Source organism: Drosophila persimilis, unplaced genomic scaffold (assembly GCF_003286085.1).
Source record: "Drosophila persimilis strain 14011-0111.01,24,50 unplaced genomic scaffold, DperRS2 tig00000191-arrow-pilon, whole genome shotgun sequence".
Classification (NCBI taxonomy): Eukaryota; Metazoa; Arthropoda; class Insecta; order Diptera; family Drosophilidae; genus Drosophila; species Drosophila persimilis.
Window position 1 is genome coordinate 354,912 of NW_020825298.1, and position 21,801 is coordinate 376,712.

The following is a 21,801-nucleotide window of genomic DNA, read 5'->3' on the forward strand; positions in this document are numbered from 1 at the left end:
TACATTTTTGTTGTCCTTTTTTGTCTAAACCTATTCAATTACAGGTATTTCTTAAAATTATCTTAAAATTGATTCATCAATCGTATAAATTCACGTGTTAATGGCTGAGGGTCTTAGCTAGCTAGTAGTGTCAAAAGGAATATAAAAATTGAGGAATAAGATTTCCGAACAATCGACCAGTTGGTATGAAAATACTCTACGAAAGTATGAATCTTGAAGAATTTTGGAGCAGTTCAGGTGATAGAATCCTTTATTTTCCTTCTTTTAAGTAAAGATGAAGGATAGGCTGGATCTACAACATCAACTATTCAGTCAATTTTTACTCCTGTTTAAATTAAGGTGGATTTAAAGAACTAAGTTATTTTTATGTCATCGGTATATTTACGGTATATTCCGGTATATTTCTGAGGGTCAGTCACACTGGTTGCACGTAGGCCATTTATACTCGCATGCCCGCGAAATGTCGAATTTTTTCAAGCTCAAAACGCAAAATGGCACAGCAGCCATATATCTGTGTAAATTCATAAATATCTAAATAAATAAATGTAGATAAACATTAGTGTTTGAAACTAATAATTAAAGTGTATGTGTGGAACGTGTTATTTGTAGCCTCAAATCATTTCTCGCAATAAGGAAATATTTTCCCGCGCTTTCTGCCGCACTGCACAATGTGCTCACGCATATATACAATGAAAAAAAGAGTGTGTGCGTGCTGCACATTTTATATTTTTTGTTGTTTGTTTACACATGTGCGCGTTTTCGCGACATCCTCGTTCGTATAAAAATATTAAGTTAACCGTTTTTGTGCAATTCCTTCTTGTTTTTAATTTTTTCTGTTATTCTACTATAAAGTGTAAAAAGTTTCACTGAACAAATTATTATTAGTAATAATAAGTTTAACGATAACCCAAACCTTTGTTTGAAATTGAAGCCCCCAAATTAAAATTAGTGTGGCAAAATTGCTTATAATTTACTCTTCTCCTGTGCTTAAATAAGCACATCATTAAATAATAATGAATTTTGTGAATGCAAGGAGTAATATGCCAACAACTTTGGTTCTTATTATTGTGTGTTTCCCAAAAGTTTTTAATCAACATGCTTGTATGTACATACATATGTATTTTTCTGCAAAAAACTATAAGCTAATAAATAAATATTTTCCTCCAAATTTCCTCAAAAATATATTAAATATCCAAACGAATGACCATGATAATTGCAATTACATATATAATAAGAACCATCGCAATAAATGAGCAAATAAAATAAACAGGCAACCAATCGAAAATGGTTGTGGTATTTTAATTATGCGCTAAAGGACTCTCCTTACAATAGTTAATATTTATGTATGTATGTTTGTATGGACAATATGTGAAATTTTCCCAAAACTGCGATAAACTTAATCGACAATTTATCTCTCTTGTTTACAGTTCCAGTGGACCTTTATTGGGAAAAGTTGGTAAGTTTATATGTAGTACATGTAATCTAAAATACAATACATATATAGTTTTCTATGTTTATGCTTATTTGGATGTATCCGGTATATCACTCAACAGCTCGGCCGTACAATTGATTTATGCTATAATCAGTATAATGCAATATAATTTGTCACAGCATGGCGAAACAGGTAACGTATGGCATTTTCCCATGAAAATGTCTGATAAAAACTAGAATCTCGGATAAAACTAGGTTTTAGGGTACCAGCACCAACCTTCCCTTGGTATATGAACAGCGTGCTTAGTACTTATAGGAAGTAAAATTAAAGTATTTAGTTAAAAGCTGAAGGACGTGGGCGAAAATGGGGTTGCACGACGATTTCTTCAGTCGCTGGCGTATCATGACGTACGCCGAGACTGTAAAGAGCATATAAAATCCAATCAAGCAGAAGACAGACCACAAATAGTGCATGTTTTCAAAGCCCAGAAAAATTAACAAGAACTGAGATTTCTTGAACATGCAGAACATTTCGGTATCTTCGCAGATTGTATCGCCCCTTCCGTAGTCGTATAGCGCTGCTACTAGCCCCTCCATACCATGGCGCAAATAGCTAAGAGACATCAAAAATCGCATGATAGGGGAAATGTATGTATCTTTGCCGTAGCCAATGCCATATATAGACAGCAAGATCAGAGGCACAGCCAGTACAGGACCCATGAACATTCCATTCTAGAAAGGTGTAAAGGTGGTTCAGACTAGGTATCAGGCAAAGTAATCAACTGAAAAACGAAACTTACCACCAAGCTTAGTCTACTGGAAATCAGTAAGCCAAAACTATCAGAGGTTAGGGCCGTAAGAAAGGCTATCGTAAATAACATAATAAAGCGGAACCATTCCAGAGGCTGGCTGGACATTAAGTACACAATTGATAAATAAATTACGGCCAGTACGAACATCGATGGTAATTTGGCAGAAATCATTGCAGCGTAGTAGGAGCTTAGGCGGTACCACTGGTTGAAGTATTCCCTCTTCAACAGATTTATTTCCGACGGAACTGTTTGCCAAAAAAAAATAAATATAAATTAGATTGTATAGGAAGAGAGTAACAGACAAACATGACATACAATAAAGCAGTACAGGCATCATTGGCAGGTACAAGTAAGCTATTACAATAGTAAACATAAAGCCAAAGTTGAACAGCGCTTTGGAAGCCAGACGTCCCACTCCGACATAAAGGCCTCCCACGATTAGTGCTAGCACTATGTTCATGTAGAACTTTAGCTTGATGTATGACTGGAAGATTTAAGGAAAATAAGATCCGTGCTGTTGGCCAAGTCATTCTCGTCGCCACTTACCTTGTCCCGCCACATTTGGAGTAGCATGCGGGTCAGCAGCAGCTTATACTGCATCCACCAGCTAGATTTCGACTGCAATAGCTTTGGGTTGATTTCCTCATCGAACTGCTCCATTTCATAGAATGACGACGCGCCGGACGTTGTGTCGGTTTTGGTGGGTGTGATTTTGCCATCGTCCGCTGACGGAGTCCACCGCGTAATCTTACCGTTGCACACGGCCTCGACCATTGGCTCCTGGTAAGCATTGCCATACTCGTGACAGGCCACCTCAATGATAAAGTCGGCCGGGTTGTATGTGACGGGACAGCTCAGCCCCAAGTATTGCATGTAGGGTACAATGTTGCTCCCAGCTCCCTGGTAAACGCATTGACCTTCGGCCAGTACGTACACAGTGTCAATCATCTCAAAGATCTTGGCGGACGGGGTATGTATTGAGCAGATTACAGTGCGCCCCCCGGCAGCCAACATCTTCAATAGCGACATGCACTGGGAGCTAGACAGATCGTCCAGGCCGCTTTTGGCCTTCAATTAGGATTTACAGATTTGGAAATACTTATCATGCACTTACGTTGTGGGCTCGTCCAGGAAAAGGACAGGTGGATTATTGACCAGTTCAAGGGCAACGCACAAGCGCTTCCGTTCACCTCCAGACAGCCTTAGAGCTTTTGTGTTTTCTGATTTTTTTAATCGTAGCATTCCCAAAATTTCATCTATCTATGCAATATTGATCAAATAAACTCAAATATAAATTCGTTTCGATGTATGTATTTATGGTACTCACAACTTCTAGCTTTTGTTTTAAGCGCAGATCATTTCCCAGTTTCAGATGGGCGGCTAGGAGCATCATTTCGAGCACAGTAAATTGCGGATCAAGAACATCGGTCTGAAAAGCATTTGAAATTAAATCAACCTTCTGGACTGGACTGCACAGCAGCAAAGCCCTTGTACCTGCATTATGTATCGGGACATTTTCCGGAAGACTCTCATATCCCTTGGATGGCTGTTGACTAATATCTCGCCGACATTGTTGACAGCCCTGCACAGGGTATCATAGTTTAAGTCAGTGATCAGTGGTAGGTGAAAATCAGTTTGATATATCTTACCCAAATCCCGCTAGTAGGTTCAACAGAGTCGTTTTCCCAGCTCCTGAGGGTCCCATAATCGCGGTCAGTTCATGAGAGCGAAATTCACCATTCACTTCCCGCAAAATCTGCTTCGTCTTTTGGGCTGCAAGACGCGATGGGTCATTAAAAGGTGATAGTAGGTGAACTAAATAGGTGACAGTGTGATATGGAATGTATGAATTGTGGTTAAATGGCACATACACTCATGTACATATTTCATCAGATGAGTATAGAATTGACGTCGATAATTGTTGTTTAATATATGCATTTTTAGCCACACAAAATAATTGGACATGCAGTGCAATTACTTGGGAAAATATCCCCAATTATCATTCTTAATAATGCAATATTATACACGATACGTTCATTAGCATTTACTTAGCTGTAATGAGTGAGTGGCCCTCGCATTAACTTACCGTTGCATCGGTCCGGAACTTCACAATTTAGTCCCGTAAACTGCAAGTTAACTGCTGGCCAGGCTGGCAAATACTTTAATCCGTTAGTAGATTGGAAATCCTCTGAATGGTCGGGTAGTTCAAGGCTTATGGCATTGATATCGCTGCTGTACTGCAGCGAACTATTTTGGGAGCTGGTGCTGCCTTTGATGCTACTAGTCGATTGCATCTTGATTGCCTGTTAATACCTCAATAAGTAATTAATGCCGTTGTTTAGGTTGAAGTCATTGCCCCTGAAATGTAGGATGGGAACAAGCTTTAAGTAAACGAGTAGAGCTATAACCTCTCGATACTGTTAGGCGCAATCCTCGACGGCGCTTTTCGCTCTGTCTCACTCTCTCTCTCTCTTTCTCGACGCGGTCAGTATTTTTTGTCTGTTTATTTGCATATTGGTAATCAATTAGTAGTCAAAATCACATGCAATGTGGAAATAAGTAAATAATTGTAAACCAGTTTGTCAAAAGTATTCACTGCTTGTTCGTTGTCTCAAGACGTTTTGTATTATTATTCTAATTAGCGATGCGGGCACTTGAAACCTTTCATCCCCCTACAAGTGAGTATTTGCATTTATTACAATTACTTACGCTTCGATACGACTGCAAAACGCGGTGCTTTCGTTCTGGAAACAAATTTCGCACTGAGCAAAGAACTTTTTAAACGAATTTCATTTCCTCGGCTGGAGCGGGAACGCGCGAGTGCTGTGCTGTGCTAGAGCGCAGCTCGAAAAATAAACTCAGATTTTCAATTGATTGAAAGTAGTACGGGAACGACTGGCGGCCACAGCATGAATTCTGACCGAGTGACTGACTGACTGACTGGCTGGTTGAACAGCCGGCTGACTGTATGCCGATCCAATCTGGGTGTCTGAGTATCTGGGTATGTGGGGGAGAGTAAGTATCACGTCACGGGTTACTGGTGAGTAATTTCAGTAGAGGCAGGCAAACAAAACTTGTCCAGAATTTTGCAACTACCACGTTGCGCTGTCCCAGCCGGAGCCGCAGCCGAAGATAAGCGAGCGGCAACTTCCAGTTCAAGTTGCTGTTGCAGTTGCAACTGCAGTAACTGCACAACAGCTTTGGGGAATACGAATACTAGTAGAGAACGTTATCAACTTGTACATATGTACAGCAGAGCAACAGCGGAAGCTTTATTGGATTGATATTTGAGGGCGACAGCTGATAGCTATGTACATATACTCCTCTTTTTCATTGTTTATCTTTACTTGGCTCTCATTGATTGCATGCTCCATATAATTCTCCGCATTAGTGCATGGAAGTATAAGCCCGAACAATATACAGATGCATACAGAATGATACTCGTACACACGTTTCTGAACTGCTTCACTTGGCTTTGTTCGTGGAAAGTCTTAGCGGCATGGCATGAATACAAAATAGGAGCGAAAATCGGTGGGAACAGGGTGCGTGCCGTCACCAATGGCCTTACTTAAAAGTCTTTTGTATCGTACTGTTTACGCGTTTGAGTACCATTTCCTCAAATATTTGGGTATTTCCAGTACCCAGGTCTTTATGAATATATCCATGAGTTTGTATGAGGTGCCGTGTAAGGGTATGCAAGAGGCGACGTGCCAAAAGATTCTTTATTCTTTGTTTCGTATCTTGTCTTTTTTGTGTGAGTAATGGCGCATGCAAATGCAATGAAGCGGCGAATGTTGAACTTTGCTTTGACTGTGCGATATATGATTAAAAATCCCATATGTACACATGTATGTATGTATCTATGAAGCATAGGCTAAATTCACCATACCATTATAATTATATGCGACTATTTGTATGTACGAGTATTCCCACATTTATCAGGGCATATTCGGGCACCGAGCTTTATTTTGGTGTCCCAGAAGCAGATTTGTCTGACATATACTAGTGTCAACATTGGCGCTAAGAGAAGCGGGCTCCAGACGCTGTTAGAGGATTCTTACATCTATCACAGTGTTATCACCGACTCCAACCGGATACGTGGTGGCTATATTTCTAAATGAGATAATTCCGAGTGCAATCAGTTGACTTTTCAGTGGGTTATATAGTGGGTTTCCGACGTTATCAGAACGTTAGATCATAATGATGATTCCCTTAGTTGACCCAACAATCGATTAAACAGTACTTGCTGATTGTATGTGCCAGCGGGAATTGGCACGGCGGCTGAAAATATTTTCTATCATATTTTTGTACGTACATACATACATACATATGTGTATATGCACACAACCACAATCACACTCGCGCAGCCATTCCGACTTTCAGGTTCAACGAACGCGCTTAGATATTGCTGCTGGTGGGTATTATTATGTATTTACATCTACATCTGCGTAAGTGCACCACTCGCTGGCACTAGCCTTCACCACAATCGGAGAGGGAGAGAGAAAGGAGAGGGTCGTAGAGCTTCATTGCACTTACTCCGCTTTCTTTTTGTTGTTGCTGCTCGCGTTAGATTTCCACTCTCTTTCGCCTGGCAAAGGCAGCTGTTTACGGGTGGCATGGATGGTGGGGAGACTGAGAGTCGGCAACAACAACGACAATGACAACTACAACGAAACCGGCAGCAGCGACGACTTGTTGCACCAACGACCGAAAATGTACTGAAAGCAAATGAAGGAAGAACAACAGAGTGGCATGACTGCCCCCTGCCCACAGAAGACAAAGAAAAGTGGAAAGAACACTTCTAGGCAAAGAAAGAGAGCTTTTTTCATCCTATGCAGCAGCAAACCCTTGGCAAACTTGTTCGGCAGCCTCTGATTTTCGATACAGCAGGATAACATACTCTATTTATAGGCCCATCCTCTAGAAATGATCTGTGCAACGAATGTGTAAACAACTGTCAATGCCCATGCCCCAGTGGAATTCATTATTCACATTTAGATAGTCCACAAGTCTAGTCCCAAGAAAAAGTTCTCATTACGAACAGTAAGAACATAAGGAAAGGGGGTACTGAGAGCTGGGATGAAGAACTTAATGCGAGAACATTAATGTTGCATGAAATTGGAAAACCGTTCGCTAAATCTTTCCAAAATGATGGTGACTTTGAAACCGCTGGCATTTCTAAACCATTTCCTACATTTTACTAACGAGACGCAATAGCAAATTCATTGCGACGGCATGGCAAATGTTCCTCGATGCAATCAGATTTCGTATTCATTTGACAGACGTGCAGACTCGCAAAAGAAACAAATTTGTACCAATTGATATTTTTTCCTCTTTAGCCATTTCATTTTAATTATTTGTGCAATGATCGCCAACGCAATTAAATTGAAGTGACGCCAGGTGGCGATCAATATCGGCCACATAAACAAATTATGACATACTTTTGGGCTGACTAAATCCGTAGCCTTGACGTTGAAAATCATTAAAAAAATTATCTAGAATTAATTTTTGCAGAATATAGAACTGTAGTGTTTTACAAATAAATTCGTTATATAGTAAACTTCGTTGTACCTAAGTTCGTAATACAGAAGCTCGACTGTATTTTCCAATTCCATTATATTTCTCAGCCATACATAAATCGGCCGATTATCGATGAGTTTTCCACAAAATGTGTGTTTCTCGTCTTTATCCTCACGATCCTGAAAGAACAACCCTTACTGATCAGACTTCATTTACACGAAATACAGCGCCCAAACTTTTGTTTTGGCCAATCATTTTATAAACAATTCTCAACGAAGAACATACAACTATATTTTTTTTATTTATTTATTTATATATTTGAAGGCTGACAATACAATTCTTAACCTGAGAGAAATTGTGGAAAACTAGCTGGCAGGTCATCGGCTCTTTACTATAAGTTTTAAATTTGATATACAAGTATTGGCTTGTATAGATAAGTATTTAACAGCCAGAAGGAAGCGTTTCCGAGTCCATAAAGTATATACCTAAATTAATTCTATATCAGTATCAATATAGCATCAATATTTGATCGGTCCATACATAACCATGTCTGTCTATCCAAGCCCGCCTGTCAATTTCCCTGATGTCGCATCTGTTGGCAATGTTGATGGAGATCTTCCGTACTTTCTGCGAAGGCTTCTCAGGGTCTTAGGTTTTGTACTCATGTGTAATTGCTGGTCTATCAGATCGGATGATCAGATGACTGTGTATTATTGGTTCCTGGAGTAAATCGAATCAAGACTTTTTTGTACAGCATTTCTTTATTTCCTCCACGAATCAACTATAAATATATATGTGATTACAAAATATGTTTTTCACTTAAATAACATGTGAATTTATCAGAAACCTGTATTTTAAAAATTGTTATAAAATAGTTTCACACAGTCGTAATGTAATGCATCTTGAATACAAATTGCAAAATTTTTTGTTGTTGTACATGTATATATGTATAAAATATGTTTTTGTTCACGGACGACAATATATAATTTCCTCCTTGCTTGTACACATTTCAAAGGTCACATGAAAATAGTATATATTTAATATTATATTGGTTTTGGCAAAATAGTGTGATTTGATGTGTGAATTTTTCTTACCTATAGCCCTATATTTGCTTACTCCTTAATTGTGGTTTGTTCAATGTGATTTAGTTTGATCAAATGTTATCTTTAGCTACATCTGGGGCTGGAATAAAGCGCGTATCACTTAGATTATGAATTTCGCAACTAAAAACTAGGCAAAAATAAAATGTACAAGGATTAAAAATTAAGAACCCAGAACGCTTTGTTGTTAACTAAATAGGTATTAGGTACATAAAAAGCTTTTAGAACCGAAATCAATATTTAATTTTACAAAAACCTAGCGCACAGTCTTAAGCTTCCAGCGCAAGAACAGGTACGCTGAAATGCGCAGCACCACAAAGATCACGACAAGGGCCACAATGTCCAGCGTAAAGTTCGCGTTCACCATGTCCAGCTCCTCCAGCGTCGTGATGGGCGACTTGAAATGGCAATAGGTCTGGAAGCATCGCAGCTTCTCACGCTCGTAGCCGTAGGTGGCCAGAGCGGTGCCCTCGAAGCCGTAGCGGATGTACGATAGATACGTGATCCAACGTAAGTACACCGGTATAGCGTCGAAGGAGACGAAGAAACCGGAGAACAGCAGGAATGGCACAGACATAACCGGGGCAAGGAAGACTCCATTCTGGACGTTCATGGCAGCGCCAACCACCAGACCGACGGACTGAGCGACGAAGGAGATGAGTAGGCAGGCCGACAGGAACATCGAGAACCGGAACAGTTCCCAAGGTTGCGAGGTGAAGTAATATACGATGGATACGTAGATGACACAGAAAATTGCCTGGTAAAAATAGAAGATAAATATTCGTTCTGTGGTTCGTTTAAAGGGCTTTGAAAAACTTACTTGAAATGGTAGATCAGCCACTGATATAGCCAGATAGTAGGATTTCAACGAATACCAGCGATTAAAGTTCTCCTTTAACAGCACGGGCATCTCAAGTGGGACTAAACACGATGGATTTGATACACATATGAGTACATAATATACATATATTGTGTTGTTAAATCACTTACATGATAGAATCGTTATGGTCATTGAGGTGTACATGAGGAACAACATGTTAAAGAATTGATTGCCTGTTAATACCTCAATAAGTAATTAATGCCGTTGTTTAGGTTGAAGTCATTGCCCCTGAAATGTAGGATGGGAACAAGCTTTAAGTAAACGAGTAGAGCTATAACCTCTCGATACTGTTAGGCGCAATCCTCGACGGCGCTTTTCGCTCTGTCTCACTCTCTCTCTCTCTTTCTCGACGCGGTCAGTATTTTTTGTCTGTTTATTTGCATATTGGTAATCAATTAGTAGTCAAAATCACATGCAATGTGGAAATAAGTAAATAATTGTAAACCAGTTTGTCAAAAGTATTCACTGCTTGTTCGTTGTCTCAAGACGTTTTGTATTATTATTCTAATTAGCGATGCGGGCACTTGAAACCTTTCATCCCCCTACAAGTGAGTATTTGCATTTATTACAATTACTTACGCTTCGATACGACTGCAAAACGCGGTGCTTTCGTTCTGGAAACAAATTTCGCACTGAGCAAAGAACTTTTTAAACGAATTTCATTTCCTCGGCTGGAGCGGGAACGCGCGAGTGCTGTGCTGTGCTAGAGCGCAGCTCGAAAAATAAACTCAGATTTTCAATTGATTGAAAGTAGTACGGGAACGACTGGCGGCCACAGCATGAATTCTGACCGAGTGACTGACTGACTGACTGGCTGGTTGAACAGCCGGCTGACTGTATGCCGATCCAATCTGGGTGTCTGAGTATCTGGGTATGTGGGGGAGAGTAAGTATCACGTCACGGGTTACTGGTGAGTAATTTCAGTAGAGGCAGGCAAACAAAACTTGTCCAGAATTTTGCAACTACCACGTTGCGCTGTCCCAGCCGGAGCCGCAGCCGAAGATAAGCGAGCGGCAACTTCCAGTTCAAGTTGCTGTTGCAGTTGCAACTGCAGTAACTGCACAACAGCTTTGGGGAATACGAATACTAGTAGAGAACGTTATCAACTTGTACATATGTACAGCAGAGCAACAGCGGAAGCTTTATTGGATTGATATTTGAGGGCGACAGCTGATAGCTATGTACATATACTCCTCTTTTTCATTGTTTATCTTTACTTGGCTCTCATTGATTGCATGCTCCATATAATTCTCCGCATTAGTGCATGGAAGTATAAGCCCGAACAATATACAGATGCATACAGAATGATACTCGTACACACGTTTCTGAACTGCTTCACTTGGCTTTGTTCGTGGAAAGTCTTAGCGGCATGGCATGAATACAAAATAGGAGCGAAAATCGGTGGGAACAGGGTGCGTGCCGTCACCAATGGCCTTACTTAAAAGTCTTTTGTATCGTACTGTTTACGCGTTTGAGTACCATTTCCTCAAATATTTGGGTATTTCCAGTACCCAGGTCTTTATGAATATATCCATGAGTTTGTATGAGGTGCCGTGTAAGGGTATGCAAGAGGCGACGTGCCAAAAGATTCTTTATTCTTTGTTTCGTATCTTGTCTTTTTTGTGTGAGTAATGGCGCATGCAAATGCAATGAAGCGGCGAATGTTGAACTTTGCTTTGACTGTGCGATATATGATTAAAAATCCCATATGTACACATGTATGTATGTATCTATGAAGCATAGGCTAAATTCACCATACCATTATAATTATATGCGACTATTTGTATGTACGAGTATTCCCACATTTATCAGGGCATATTCGGGCACCGAGCTTTATTTTGGTGTCCCAGAAGCAGATTTGTCTGACATATACTAGTGTCAACATTGGCGCTAAGAGAAGCGGGCTCCAGACGCTGTTAGAGGATTCTTACATCTATCACAGTGTTATCACCGACTCCAACCGGATACGTGGTGGCTATATTTCTAAATGAGATAATTCCGAGTGCAATCAGTTGACTTTTCAGTGGGTTATATAGTGGGTTTCCGACGTTATCAGAACGTTAGATCATAATGATGATTCCCTTAGTTGACCCAACAATCGATTAAACAGTACTTGCTGATTGTATGTGCCAGCGGGAATTGGCACGGCGGCTGAAAATATTTTCTATCATATTTTTGTACGTACATACATACATACATATGTGTATATGCACACAACCACAATCACACTCGCGCAGCCATTCCGACTTTCAGGTTCAACGAACGCGCTTAGATATTGCTGCTGGTGGGTATTATTATGTATTTACATCTACATCTGCGTAAGTGCACCACTCGCTGGCACTAGCCTTCACCACAATCGGAGAGGGAGAGAGAAAGGAGAGGGTCGTAGAGCTTCATTGCACTTACTCCGCTTTCTTTTTGTTGTTGCTGCTCGCGTTAGATTTCCACTCTCTTTCGCCTGGCAAAGGCAGCTGTTTACGGGTGGCATGGATGGTGGGGAGACTGAGAGTCGGCAACAACAACGACAATGACAACTACAACGAAACCGGCAGCAGCGACGACTTGTTGCACCAACGACCGAAAATGTACTGAAAGCAAATGAAGGAAGAACAACAGAGTGGCATGACTGCCCCCTGCCCACAGAAGACAAAGAAAAGTGGAAAGAACACTTCTAGGCAAAGAAAGAGAGCTTTTTTCATCCTATGCAGCAGCAAACCCTTGGCAAACTTGTTCGGCAGCCTCTGATTTTCGATACAGCAGGATAACATACTCTATTTATAGGCCCATCCTCTAGAAATGATCTGTGCAACGAATGTGTAAACAACTGTCAATGCCCATGCCCCAGTGGAATTCATTATTCACATTTAGATAGTCCACAAGTCTAGTCCCAAGAAAAAGTTCTCATTACGAACAGTAAGAACATAAGGAAAGGGGGTACTGAGAGCTGGGATGAAGAACTTAATGCGAGAACATTAATGTTGCATGAAATTGGAAAACCGTTCGCTAAATCTTTCCAAAATGATGGTGACTTTGAAACCGCTGGCATTTCTAAACCATTTCCTACATTTTACTAACGAGACGCAATAGCAAATTCATTGCGACGGCATGGCAAATGTTCCTCGATGCAATCAGATTTCGTATTCATTTGACAGACGTGCAGACTCGCAAAAGAAACAAATTTGTACCAATTGATATTTTTTCCTCTTTAGCCATTTCATTTTAATTATTTGTGCAATGATCGCCAACGCAATTAAATTGAAGTGACGCCAGGTGGCGATCAATATCGGCCACATAAACAAATTATGACATACTTTTGGGCTGACTAAATCCGTAGCCTTGACGTTGAAAATCATTAAAAAAATTATCTAGAATTAATTTTTGCAGAATATAGAACTGTAGTGTTTTACAAATAAATTCGTTATATAGTAAACTTCGTTGTACCTAAGTTCGTAATACAGAAGCTCGACTGTATTTTCCAATTCCATTATATTTCTCAGCCATACATAAATCGGCCGATTATCGATGAGTTTTCCACAAAATGTGTGTTTCTCGTCTTTATCCTCACGATCCTGAAAGAACAACCCTTACTGATCAGACTTCATTTACACGAAATACAGCGCCCAAACTTTTGTTTTGGCCAATCATTTTATAAACAATTCTCAACGAAGAACATACAACTATATTTTTTTTATTTATTTATTTATATATTTGAAGGCTGACAATACAATTCTTAACCTGAGAGAAATTGTGGAAAACTAGCTGGCAGGTCATCGGCTCTTTACTATAAGTTTTAAATTTGATATACAAGTATTGGCTTGTATAGATAAGTATTTAACAGCCAGAAGGAAGCGTTTCCGAGTCCATAAAGTATATACCTAAATTAATTCTATATCAGTATCAATATAGCATCAATATTTGATCGGTCCATACATAACCATGTCTGTCTATCCAAGCCCGCCTGTCAATTTCCCTGATGTCGCATCTGTTGGCAATGTTGATGGAGATCTTCCGTACTTTCTGCGAAGGCTTCTCAGGGTCTTAGGTTTTGTACTCATGTGTAATTGCTGGTCTATCAGATCGGATGATCAGATGACTGTGTATTATTGGTTCCTGGAGTAAATCGAATCAAGACTTTTTTGTACAGCATTTCTTTATTTCCTCCACGAATCAACTATAAATATATATGTGATTACAAAATATGTTTTTCACTTAAATAACATGTGAATTTATCAGAAACCTGTATTTTAAAAATTGTTATAAAATAGTTTCACACAGTCGTAATGTAATGCATCTTGAATACAAATTGCAAAATTTTTTGTTGTTGTACATGTATATATGTATAAAATATGTTTTTGTTCACGGACGACAATATATAATTTCCTCCTTGCTTGTACACATTTCAAAGGTCACATGAAAATAGTATATATTTAATATTATATTGGTTTTGGCAAAATAGTGTGATTTGATGTGTGAATTTTTCTTACCTATAGCCCTATATTTGCTTACTCCTTAATTGTGGTTTGTTCAATGTGATTTAGTTTGATCAAATGTTATCTTTAGCTACATCTGGGGCTGGAATAAAGCGCGTATCACTTAGATTATGAATTTCGCAACTAAAAACTAGGCAAAAATAAAATGTACAAGGATTAAAAATTAAGAACCCAGAACGCTTTGTTGTTAACTAAATAGGTATTAGGTACATAAAAAGCTTTTAGAACCGAAATCAATATTTAATTTTACAAAAACCTAGCGCACAGTCTTAAGCTTCCAGCGCAAGAACAGGTACGCTGAAATGCGCAGCACCACAAAGATCACGACAAGGGCCACAATGTCCAGCGTAAAGTTCGCGTTCACCATGTCCAGCTCCTCCAGCGTCGTGATGGGCGACTTGAAATGGCAATAGGTCTGGAAGCATCGCAGCTTCTCACGCTCGTAGCCGTAGGTGGCCAGAGCGGTGCCCTCGAAGCCGTAGCGGATGTACGATAGATACGTGATCCAACGTAAGTACACCGGTATAGCGTCGAAGGAGACGAAGAAACCGGAGAACAGCAGGAATGGCACAGACATAACCGGGGCAAGGAAGACTCCATTCTGGACGTTCATGGCAGCGCCAACCACCAGACCGACGGACTGAGCGACGAAGGAGATGAGTAGGCAGGCCGACAGGAACATCGAGAACCGGAACAGTTCCCAAGGTTGCGAGGTGAAGTAATATACGATGGATACGTAGATGACACAGAAAATTGCCTGGTAAAAATAGAAGATAAATATTCGTTCTGTGGTTCGTTTAAAGGGCTTTGAAAAACTTACTTGAAATGGTAGATCAGCCACTGATATAGCCAGATAGTAGGATTTCAACGAATACCAGCGATTAAAGTTCTCCTTTAACAGCACGGGCATCTCAAGTGGGACTAAACACGATGGATTTGATACACATATGAGTACATAATATACATATATTGTGTTGTTAAATCACTTACATGATAGAATCGTTATGGTCATTGAGGTGTACATGAGGAACAACATGTTAAAGAACAAGAAACCGAGGTTGCTGAGCACCTTGGCTCCATCATTGCCAATGTCGTAGTAGAGGGCTCCAATCAGAAAACCAACCAAAAGATGAGCAAACAATCGTAGGTACATAAGCGTCTATGAGAAAAAAGTTATTATTGCATTAGTTATTGGTTCTCTAAAAATTTTCGCAGGTGCCAAACTTACCCAATCGCGATAGCTGAAAAGCAAAGTTCGCTTGAGCACCACCCAGAACTGATGGAACTGCGACGTCGGGTACCGCTCCGGCGATGTAATCTCCTCCGAGAGCAGAGCCGTTGTACAGTTGTCCGTCTTCTCCACGTCAATCATGGCATCGCCTTTCTCATTGGTGCTGACCACGGCAGTCCCAGTGTTGGTGTTCTTCACAATATCGTTGACCATTCCATTTAGCAAACCATTGTTTAAGGTCAGATTGTCCTCGTACTTGCTTCCGCTGACGTTTGAGGCATCGTTCTTGTCCAGGATGGCCTTCAGATTTTGTACCTTCACCAGATCATTGCGGGCCTTCAGTCCAGCATAGTCCGCGGAGGAACGGATGTCCCTCTTGCCATTGTCGATTGCCTCCACCAGTTTGCGAGTGTGATCGCCGTGCTCCCCGCAAGAAACCTCAATGACATAGCTTGCCGGGTTGTGGTAGCTGGGGCACTCCAAGTTCAGGGTGGAGAGAAAGGGCACCAGCTGCTTGGTGCTGCCCTGGTAGACGCACTGTCCGTCCGCGAGAGTGTACAACTGGTCGAACATCTCGAACAGACGAGCGGAAGGCTGATGGATGGTGCAGATGACTGTGCGTCCACCTGCGGCCAGCATTTTCAGGAGATGAATGCACTGGAAACAGGTCGAGCTGTCCAGGCCGGAGGTGGGTTCGTCAAAAAACATGATGGGTGGATTGCTGACCAGCTCCAGGGCAATGGATAGACGCTTCTTCTGGCCGCCTGACAGATTGCGAGTCATCGTATTGCGGTGCTCGCTCAGGCTCAGAGTCAGCAAAATGTCATCGATCTGTAAGAGACATCTAACTTATTAGCGCTGTGGAATTTCCTTTCATTAAGTTTGGTTTTTGCCTGGCCGCGATGACTTGCAAGACTTTTGAAAATAGCCTAAACAGACTTCCATATTGTCACCTACGGGTATTGTGATATATTCTGCCAGAAACTGGCTCTGTTCTGAGTTAAAAATATGCGTCGGGAATACAGACACCTAAGTCTGGAACTTTGATTTAGCTTGCCCAATTCATAATTGAGTGTGTTGTCTGTATGTACATACTTATGTGCCTGGCCGTCTGTCTGTACTTTGATCGAATTACTTACCATTGAATTCTTCTCAGGCTTTGTGAACTTTTTGCTGAGCTTTAGATTCGTTGCCACCGTCATCGCTTCCTGCACAGTTAGATTTCCGTGCAGCTGATTATCCTGCATTATGTAAGCGGATAACTTGCGGAAAGCACTCAGGTTGCGTTCGGCGCCGTTCATGGTGACGCTTCCTTCGATGCTCGAGGTTCTGCAGGAAAAAATAAAATCGTATTTAAGGATGCTATGGACTTGCTGTGGCGAATCCATCAAGGACTGATCACGGCCATCGGAAAGCTTTTCATAAGGTTTCCATCTAAAAAAGGTCTCGTTAAAATGCATATGCCTACCATATTGGCATGTTGGCAGGCCCGTGGAGACAGTTGCTTCATTGGTTATCATTGAATTTTGAACAGAGCTAATAACACAGATAATTAGACCCTATTTTTTCCTTGCATATCTACGAGTGTGTACACTTATATCATATATTAAAGTACTAGTATGTACATAGGCATGTGTACAGTATGTGCACGCGATTGGAGAACTGTTGCGCAAAGAGGTTGGTTCCAAAGTTCAGCAAACTAGTAGCGTATTCCCACACAAGTATTTCAACTAATAAAACACAAACAAAGCGAGGCGCTGATTACACTCTGATATATGTGTATATGTATGTATGTAAGTACATATGTACATGGCATGACAAAAATCGGCTTCCTGCGATTCAGTCAACCTCTCGTTCCCATATCGATTCATGGCGATTCATGGCTAGCGACTTGTCCGCCGCCTAGCTCCTAGTAAAAACAGTAACAACTAAGCAAGTTAATTTGAAATGTTTATGATTATTATGCCGCACAGCAAAACTTCTTCAACGTTTTCAATAAACGAATAAAGATAATAACTTTGGAAGGGACGGATGAGGATTCCGTACCCACGGTGCATAAATTATATAATTTCAAAGAACCCATTCTGTGCTCGTGCAGAGTCGCGAAAAGGTCGGCGGTTCAAGCTCTCTGAGAGGCAGTGTACTTATCAAGTCGTACATATTTCTTTATAGTAATGCTGATAATACAGGGCGGGCTTATAAATATACTCGCACTAGCACTAGTACGGCGCAACAGGCACCGTGTGCCGTACATTCTGGTGTATTTCCACAAGGTCATAAACACACATACACACATGCGAAAATATGTACCAGCTACTCGTTGTGAATGCAAATTATCATCATCGGCATCAGACAAAGCCAAACTTACTTGTAGCCAGACAAAATATTCAGGAGCGTACTCTTGCCAGCGCCGGATGGTCCCATGATGGCTGTGAGCTCTCCTGACCGCAGGCGCCCGCTGACGCCCTTCAGAATTGTTTTGGCATCTGAAATGACAAGATGTATGAAATTAGTGTTTTTGGGGAAATCTTTTATCAGGCCTAAAAATAGTCGCCTTCATGATTAATCTAACGTTATTGAACCAAGCGCCGCCACTTAACTATGGCGAAGCTATTAAATGTCATCGGACGATCAAGTGTGAAGTGAAGTCAATAGGTAAAAAAAATAAAAAAAAGACTGGCAATCAAACAGCATAACCCGGTCATTGGCCCCTGCCTGCGAGCTTTGTTGCCCTCCATCTCCATCTGGACGCCGCGGCGTCTGAGCGGTGAATGCAGACAATAGAGCTGTGTCTGAAGCTTTACAAGCGCTGGTATTCAACGATTCCGGTGATCAGATAGTCCTTAATGTTTCTTGGGTGCGTTTTAGATTGTAGGTGCTTTCAATAACATATTCTTGAGGGTTTTAAACGATCCGCCTCAGAATCACATATTGGCGTATTCTTTTCAAATAAAAACAGCTTAGATGAATGAGCAGACGCGGAAGTGCCTTATGTACACCATACACCATATGAATAAAATATAAACTAGAAAATAACATCTGTGGAGGAAAATGCTAATAAACCAGTTTGCTCTCGGGCACGCGCGGATATTCGCAATTGCCGGTTACGAATCTTCGCCAAAGATGGACATATCGACCATTTGTATGGCTCTCAGGTAATGATCTTTTGTCATTGATGCGATCGTAGCAGACTGCGATCGCGGGGCTGTGGGTTAGTGGTAGAAACTACTAACTGAAGAGATGTTGTTTTAAATGGCCATTACAAAACAATCCAATTTAGGCGTGTCGTAACTCAGACTAGTTACTAGTCAGTTGCCGTGACCTATAGCTTCGCTCTAGCGTTCACAAAAAACTTGAATTGTACGAATCTCGTGCATATGTACATAGGTTGGTTTAATTTAGTTGCCCGACAGCTCACTTGATTACAAAATACGGCGCTATATAAGCTGGTAGTGAACCTCAACTGACAGACTGCGACTGCCAAGCCGCATACTAGCGTAGCCACTAACTATACGCAATGCTTCGCATTGAATTGCCGCATATTGCAGCTGCCACTGGCCCGCAACTCGGCTGTATCCGTCCCGAAATTGGGACTGGGGCTGGAGCTATGGCTGTGGCTGTGGCTCGACTGAAGTGCGCTACGCTTGACAAACTTTAGTCCAAACGCTAAGGCCAATTCAGAGCTGTTCATTTTATTCCACAGATACTCGTATCCCGAGCAGCCACTAAGTTGGCCAAAAATTTGTGCGCAGAAGAAGCTTCCAAGGGCATTTCAGTCGGTGTTTGGGGAATCAAAAGGAGGGAATCTTGCTTGTAGTTATTTTTAATTGTACAAGCAAGTGCAGCCGCCTCAAGGCGAGCACTTGAAATAAAAATCTGGAATGGCCTTTTGAGAACATTCGCAGGTATTTCCATAATTGTTTAACCCGAGTAACCCGAATGCCAACAGCGGCGGCAGTTGCTTCATGCCACTTTACTTTGTATGTATACATTATTAGCCCGAAAACTTAGCACGTCTCCGAGAGTGGCGTGCCATCTGCAAATCTTTTGCCTTAAGATGAAACATACACTCGCATGTGCAAATATACTCTTTCAATTGTAGGTAATAGGAGTGTGTATGTATGCACATACTCTTACATATATTCTTACTGACTCAATTGAGTCGTATTGCCGACCTTTGTGTCTCGTCACTGATGATTGTTATTCGCATCAGACTTAAAGGTTTGCGGCTGTGCAAAGTTCAGCTTGCTGGCGCTTTCAATTACCTTTGTACTTAGTTGAAGTTGATGTGCTTCGAACGGGCTGCGCTTAAAGCTTAAACAGGCTGTGGCAGTTACTTAAAATTGCTTTGGGATGCATGGTATCTATAGACTGGAGCGTTAAAGTTGTTGTCCTTGCATCATTTTAGCTGCATATCAAGCGATACAGAAGTGAAGTCTTTGTAGTATCTGGCCCCATACCTGGAGCTGGATCTGAGAATTGTATTGATTTATGGATTTCTGAGAACAAAGCAGCTGTGCCCATATGAATACCCAATTATTGGAAATATCGCTGGGCCATCATTACTAATTCAAAATGGACATATAGGAGGGAATAAAGCTATTCATCACATTTACTGAACATGTACTCACAGGGGCACCCCACACAGATATGACAGTCCAGGTGCATACATATGTACATACATATGTACAGATATACCATTGATTACACTTGTTTTGGATAGCAATTTATGTGTTCCGAAGGGAGTTTAACCCCAAACCTTCTTTCATATCTATCCGCCTATGAATAAAACCTAATCGCTGTGCTAACACACCAAGCACACACTCGTACTCGTACTGGTACTGATGCCTCTACAATCAAATACACGGAGAATACGGATTGGCATAGAATGCTTTTTGCTCATTAACAGCACAATAGCTACGCCAGTGTCAGTACCAGCGCCAGATCCAAACCCCCACACACTGCTCCACCCATGTTTAGCTGCGGATACATACGAAAAACAATTGTTCATGCATACATATGTATGTACATACATATGTACATATACTTGTAGAGAGAAGTATGTACATGGTTCGCATTCTTGATGCGGACATCGGGTATCAAATCAACTTGTTGACTGTCCGTCCCAATAGGAAAAATTGTGTGTGTGGGCAGTAACAGTAACTCTAGCGACTATGTATCGGTCAATGGCTTATCGCGCATTACTGTGCCCTTTGGCCACTATTCACTAGTCACTAGTCACTAGCGTTACTAGTTTAATGGGGAAATCAATCCTATAAGCTGACAGCTTACCCCACGTTCTTCACTCAGGGTGGCAACGCCACAGACAACCGCTGATATGACGCTGCGAGAACAAAGAAACCAGAAATCAAAAACCAGCACGAAGCCGGAGCGCAGCTAAAGCAAACAAGTAAAACTTGCTAAAGTTGGGGAAACAGCGCGTAGTGCGTAATAGCAACAAATCCGCTCCGAAGATGAAACTTGCAGTCGAGAAAATATACATACATATGTACATATGTATGTATAACCACAGTATTACAGAATTCGTATGTGAGGGCGGTGAGGCCTTGCCTTCCGTTGCCTTTTCATAGACTAAGAGAATGCACAAAGAAAGCGAAAACGATGAGAATGAGAATGAGCAGGCGCGTCCAGTTCATGCTCACGGTCTCTGCTCACTCTGTTGTTGTGGGGTAAAGGTGTGGAAACCTATACTTATGTAAATATGTTGGTATGCATTTTCCAGATAGGTTTTCACACTGTACTTACTGCTGCGGTTTCCTTCCTTGACGCGGTATGTCAGGTTGTGGAACGCCAAGTCCACTGCCGGTCGCTTGGGCAAATGCTGGAGGGTCTTCGGTTGGGCGGGCACAACCTGGGCTTTCAGCTGTGCTGCTCCTCCAGTACCCAGCCTGTTGTCGTTCAATAGATTTGCATTATCGCTCTTAGTCATCTTGTCAATCAAGCAATCAATCAATCAGATATGGGGTTGAAAAACAAAATGCAACCACTACTGTATTCTGTGTGTGTATTCGTATTTAGAAACTTTGACACTGCGACGCGATTCGTTCACTGCCCTGGCAGCAATATTGCACCGGGTATTTTTGTTGTTGTTCCCCTTCTGCCTTTTTCGTTCCCGTTCCCGATTAAACCACCACCGTGTGGTCTTCTCTCAGAAAATAATTCCACCCGTGCGTATGAAAGGGCGCTCCTGCTTCTCGGATTTTTGAACTTTACTCGCTCGCGGGTTGATCGTGAATGAACGGGCCCCAGTTGTGGCAGTGGAACGAAGCCAGAAATTAATACCACTGCCGCCAGGCAGAGAGTATATACCTGAAAA

General features: G+C 41.3%; 2 protein-coding genes across 7 annotated transcripts; both read right to left on the reverse strand.

Annotated features, from left to right (window-relative positions):
- Positions 1–1,408: 1,408 nt before the first annotated feature.
- LOC6595574 (ATP-binding cassette sub-family G member 4) lies at positions 1,409–12,310 on the reverse strand. 5 transcript variants are annotated; one of them, XM_026988592.1, is made up of 11 exons: positions 12,150–12,310; positions 9,917–9,971; positions 4,330–4,546; positions 3,893–4,016; positions 3,738–3,825; positions 3,571–3,672; positions 3,358–3,503; positions 2,790–3,303; positions 2,559–2,727; positions 2,232–2,488; positions 1,409–2,163 (listed from the first exon to the last, which is right to left on the reverse strand). In XM_026988592.1, exons 3-11 carry the CDS (start codon positions 4,535–4,537, stop codon positions 1,735–1,737), a joined length of 2,037 nt encoding a protein of 678 aa, XP_026844393.1. In that variant the 5' UTR covers positions 4,538–4,546; positions 9,917–9,971; positions 12,150–12,310; the 3' UTR covers positions 1,409–1,734. The 5 variants fall into 5 exon arrangements, with proteins under 5 accessions (XP_026844393.1, XP_026844391.1, XP_026844392.1 ...); XM_026988590.1 differs by lacking the exon at positions 12,150–12,310 and adding an exon at positions 10,323–10,758; XM_026988591.1 differs by lacking the exons at positions 9,917–9,971; positions 12,150–12,310 and adding an exon at positions 6,780–6,940 and having other exon boundaries at positions 4,330–4,601.
- LOC6595601 (ATP-binding cassette sub-family G member 1) lies at positions 9,027–21,700 on the reverse strand. 2 transcript variants are annotated; one of them, XM_026988589.1, is made up of 8 exons: positions 21,231–21,700; positions 17,833–17,950; positions 16,604–16,793; positions 15,462–16,295; positions 15,270–15,392; positions 9,854–9,899; positions 9,684–9,784; positions 9,027–9,620 (listed from the first exon to the last, which is right to left on the reverse strand). In XM_026988589.1, exons 1-8 carry the CDS (start codon positions 21,412–21,414, stop codon positions 9,120–9,122), a joined length of 2,097 nt encoding a protein of 698 aa, XP_026844390.1. In that variant the 5' UTR covers positions 21,415–21,700; the 3' UTR covers positions 9,027–9,119. The 2 variants fall into 2 exon arrangements, with proteins under 2 accessions (XP_026844390.1, XP_026844389.1); XM_026988588.1 differs by lacking the exons at positions 9,027–9,620; positions 9,684–9,784; positions 9,854–9,899 and adding exons at positions 14,397–14,990; positions 15,054–15,154 and having other exon boundaries at positions 15,224–15,392; positions 21,231–21,699.
- Between the last annotated feature and the right edge of the window lie 101 nt (positions 21,701–21,801).

Bases quoted from the DNA above. Each gene is read 5' to 3' on its own strand.
- LOC6595574 (XM_026988592.1), bottom strand. From the start codon at position 4,537: ATGCAATCGACTAGTAGCATCAAAGGCAGCACCAGCTCCCAAAATAGT. The intron at 2,489-2,558 runs GTATGTCATGTT...TTTGGCAAACAG, and splicing joins GATGCCTGTACTGCTTTATT to TTCCGTCGGAAATAAATCTG. The intron at 2,164-2,231 runs GTAAGTTTCGTT...ACACCTTTCTAG, and splicing joins CCAGTAGACTAAGCTTGGTG to AATGGAATGTTCATGGGTCC.
- LOC6595601 (XM_026988589.1), bottom strand. From the start codon at position 21,414: ATGACTAAGAGCGATAATGCAAATCTATTGAACGACAACAGGCTGGGT. The intron at 17,951-21,230 runs GTAAGTACAGTG...TTGTCATTTCAG, and splicing joins CAAGGAAGGAAACCGCAGCA to ATGCCAAAACAATTCTGAAG. The intron at 9,785-9,853 runs GTAAGTGATTTA...CATCGTGTTTAG, and splicing joins GACCATAACGATTCTATCAT to TCCCACTTGAGATGCCCGTG.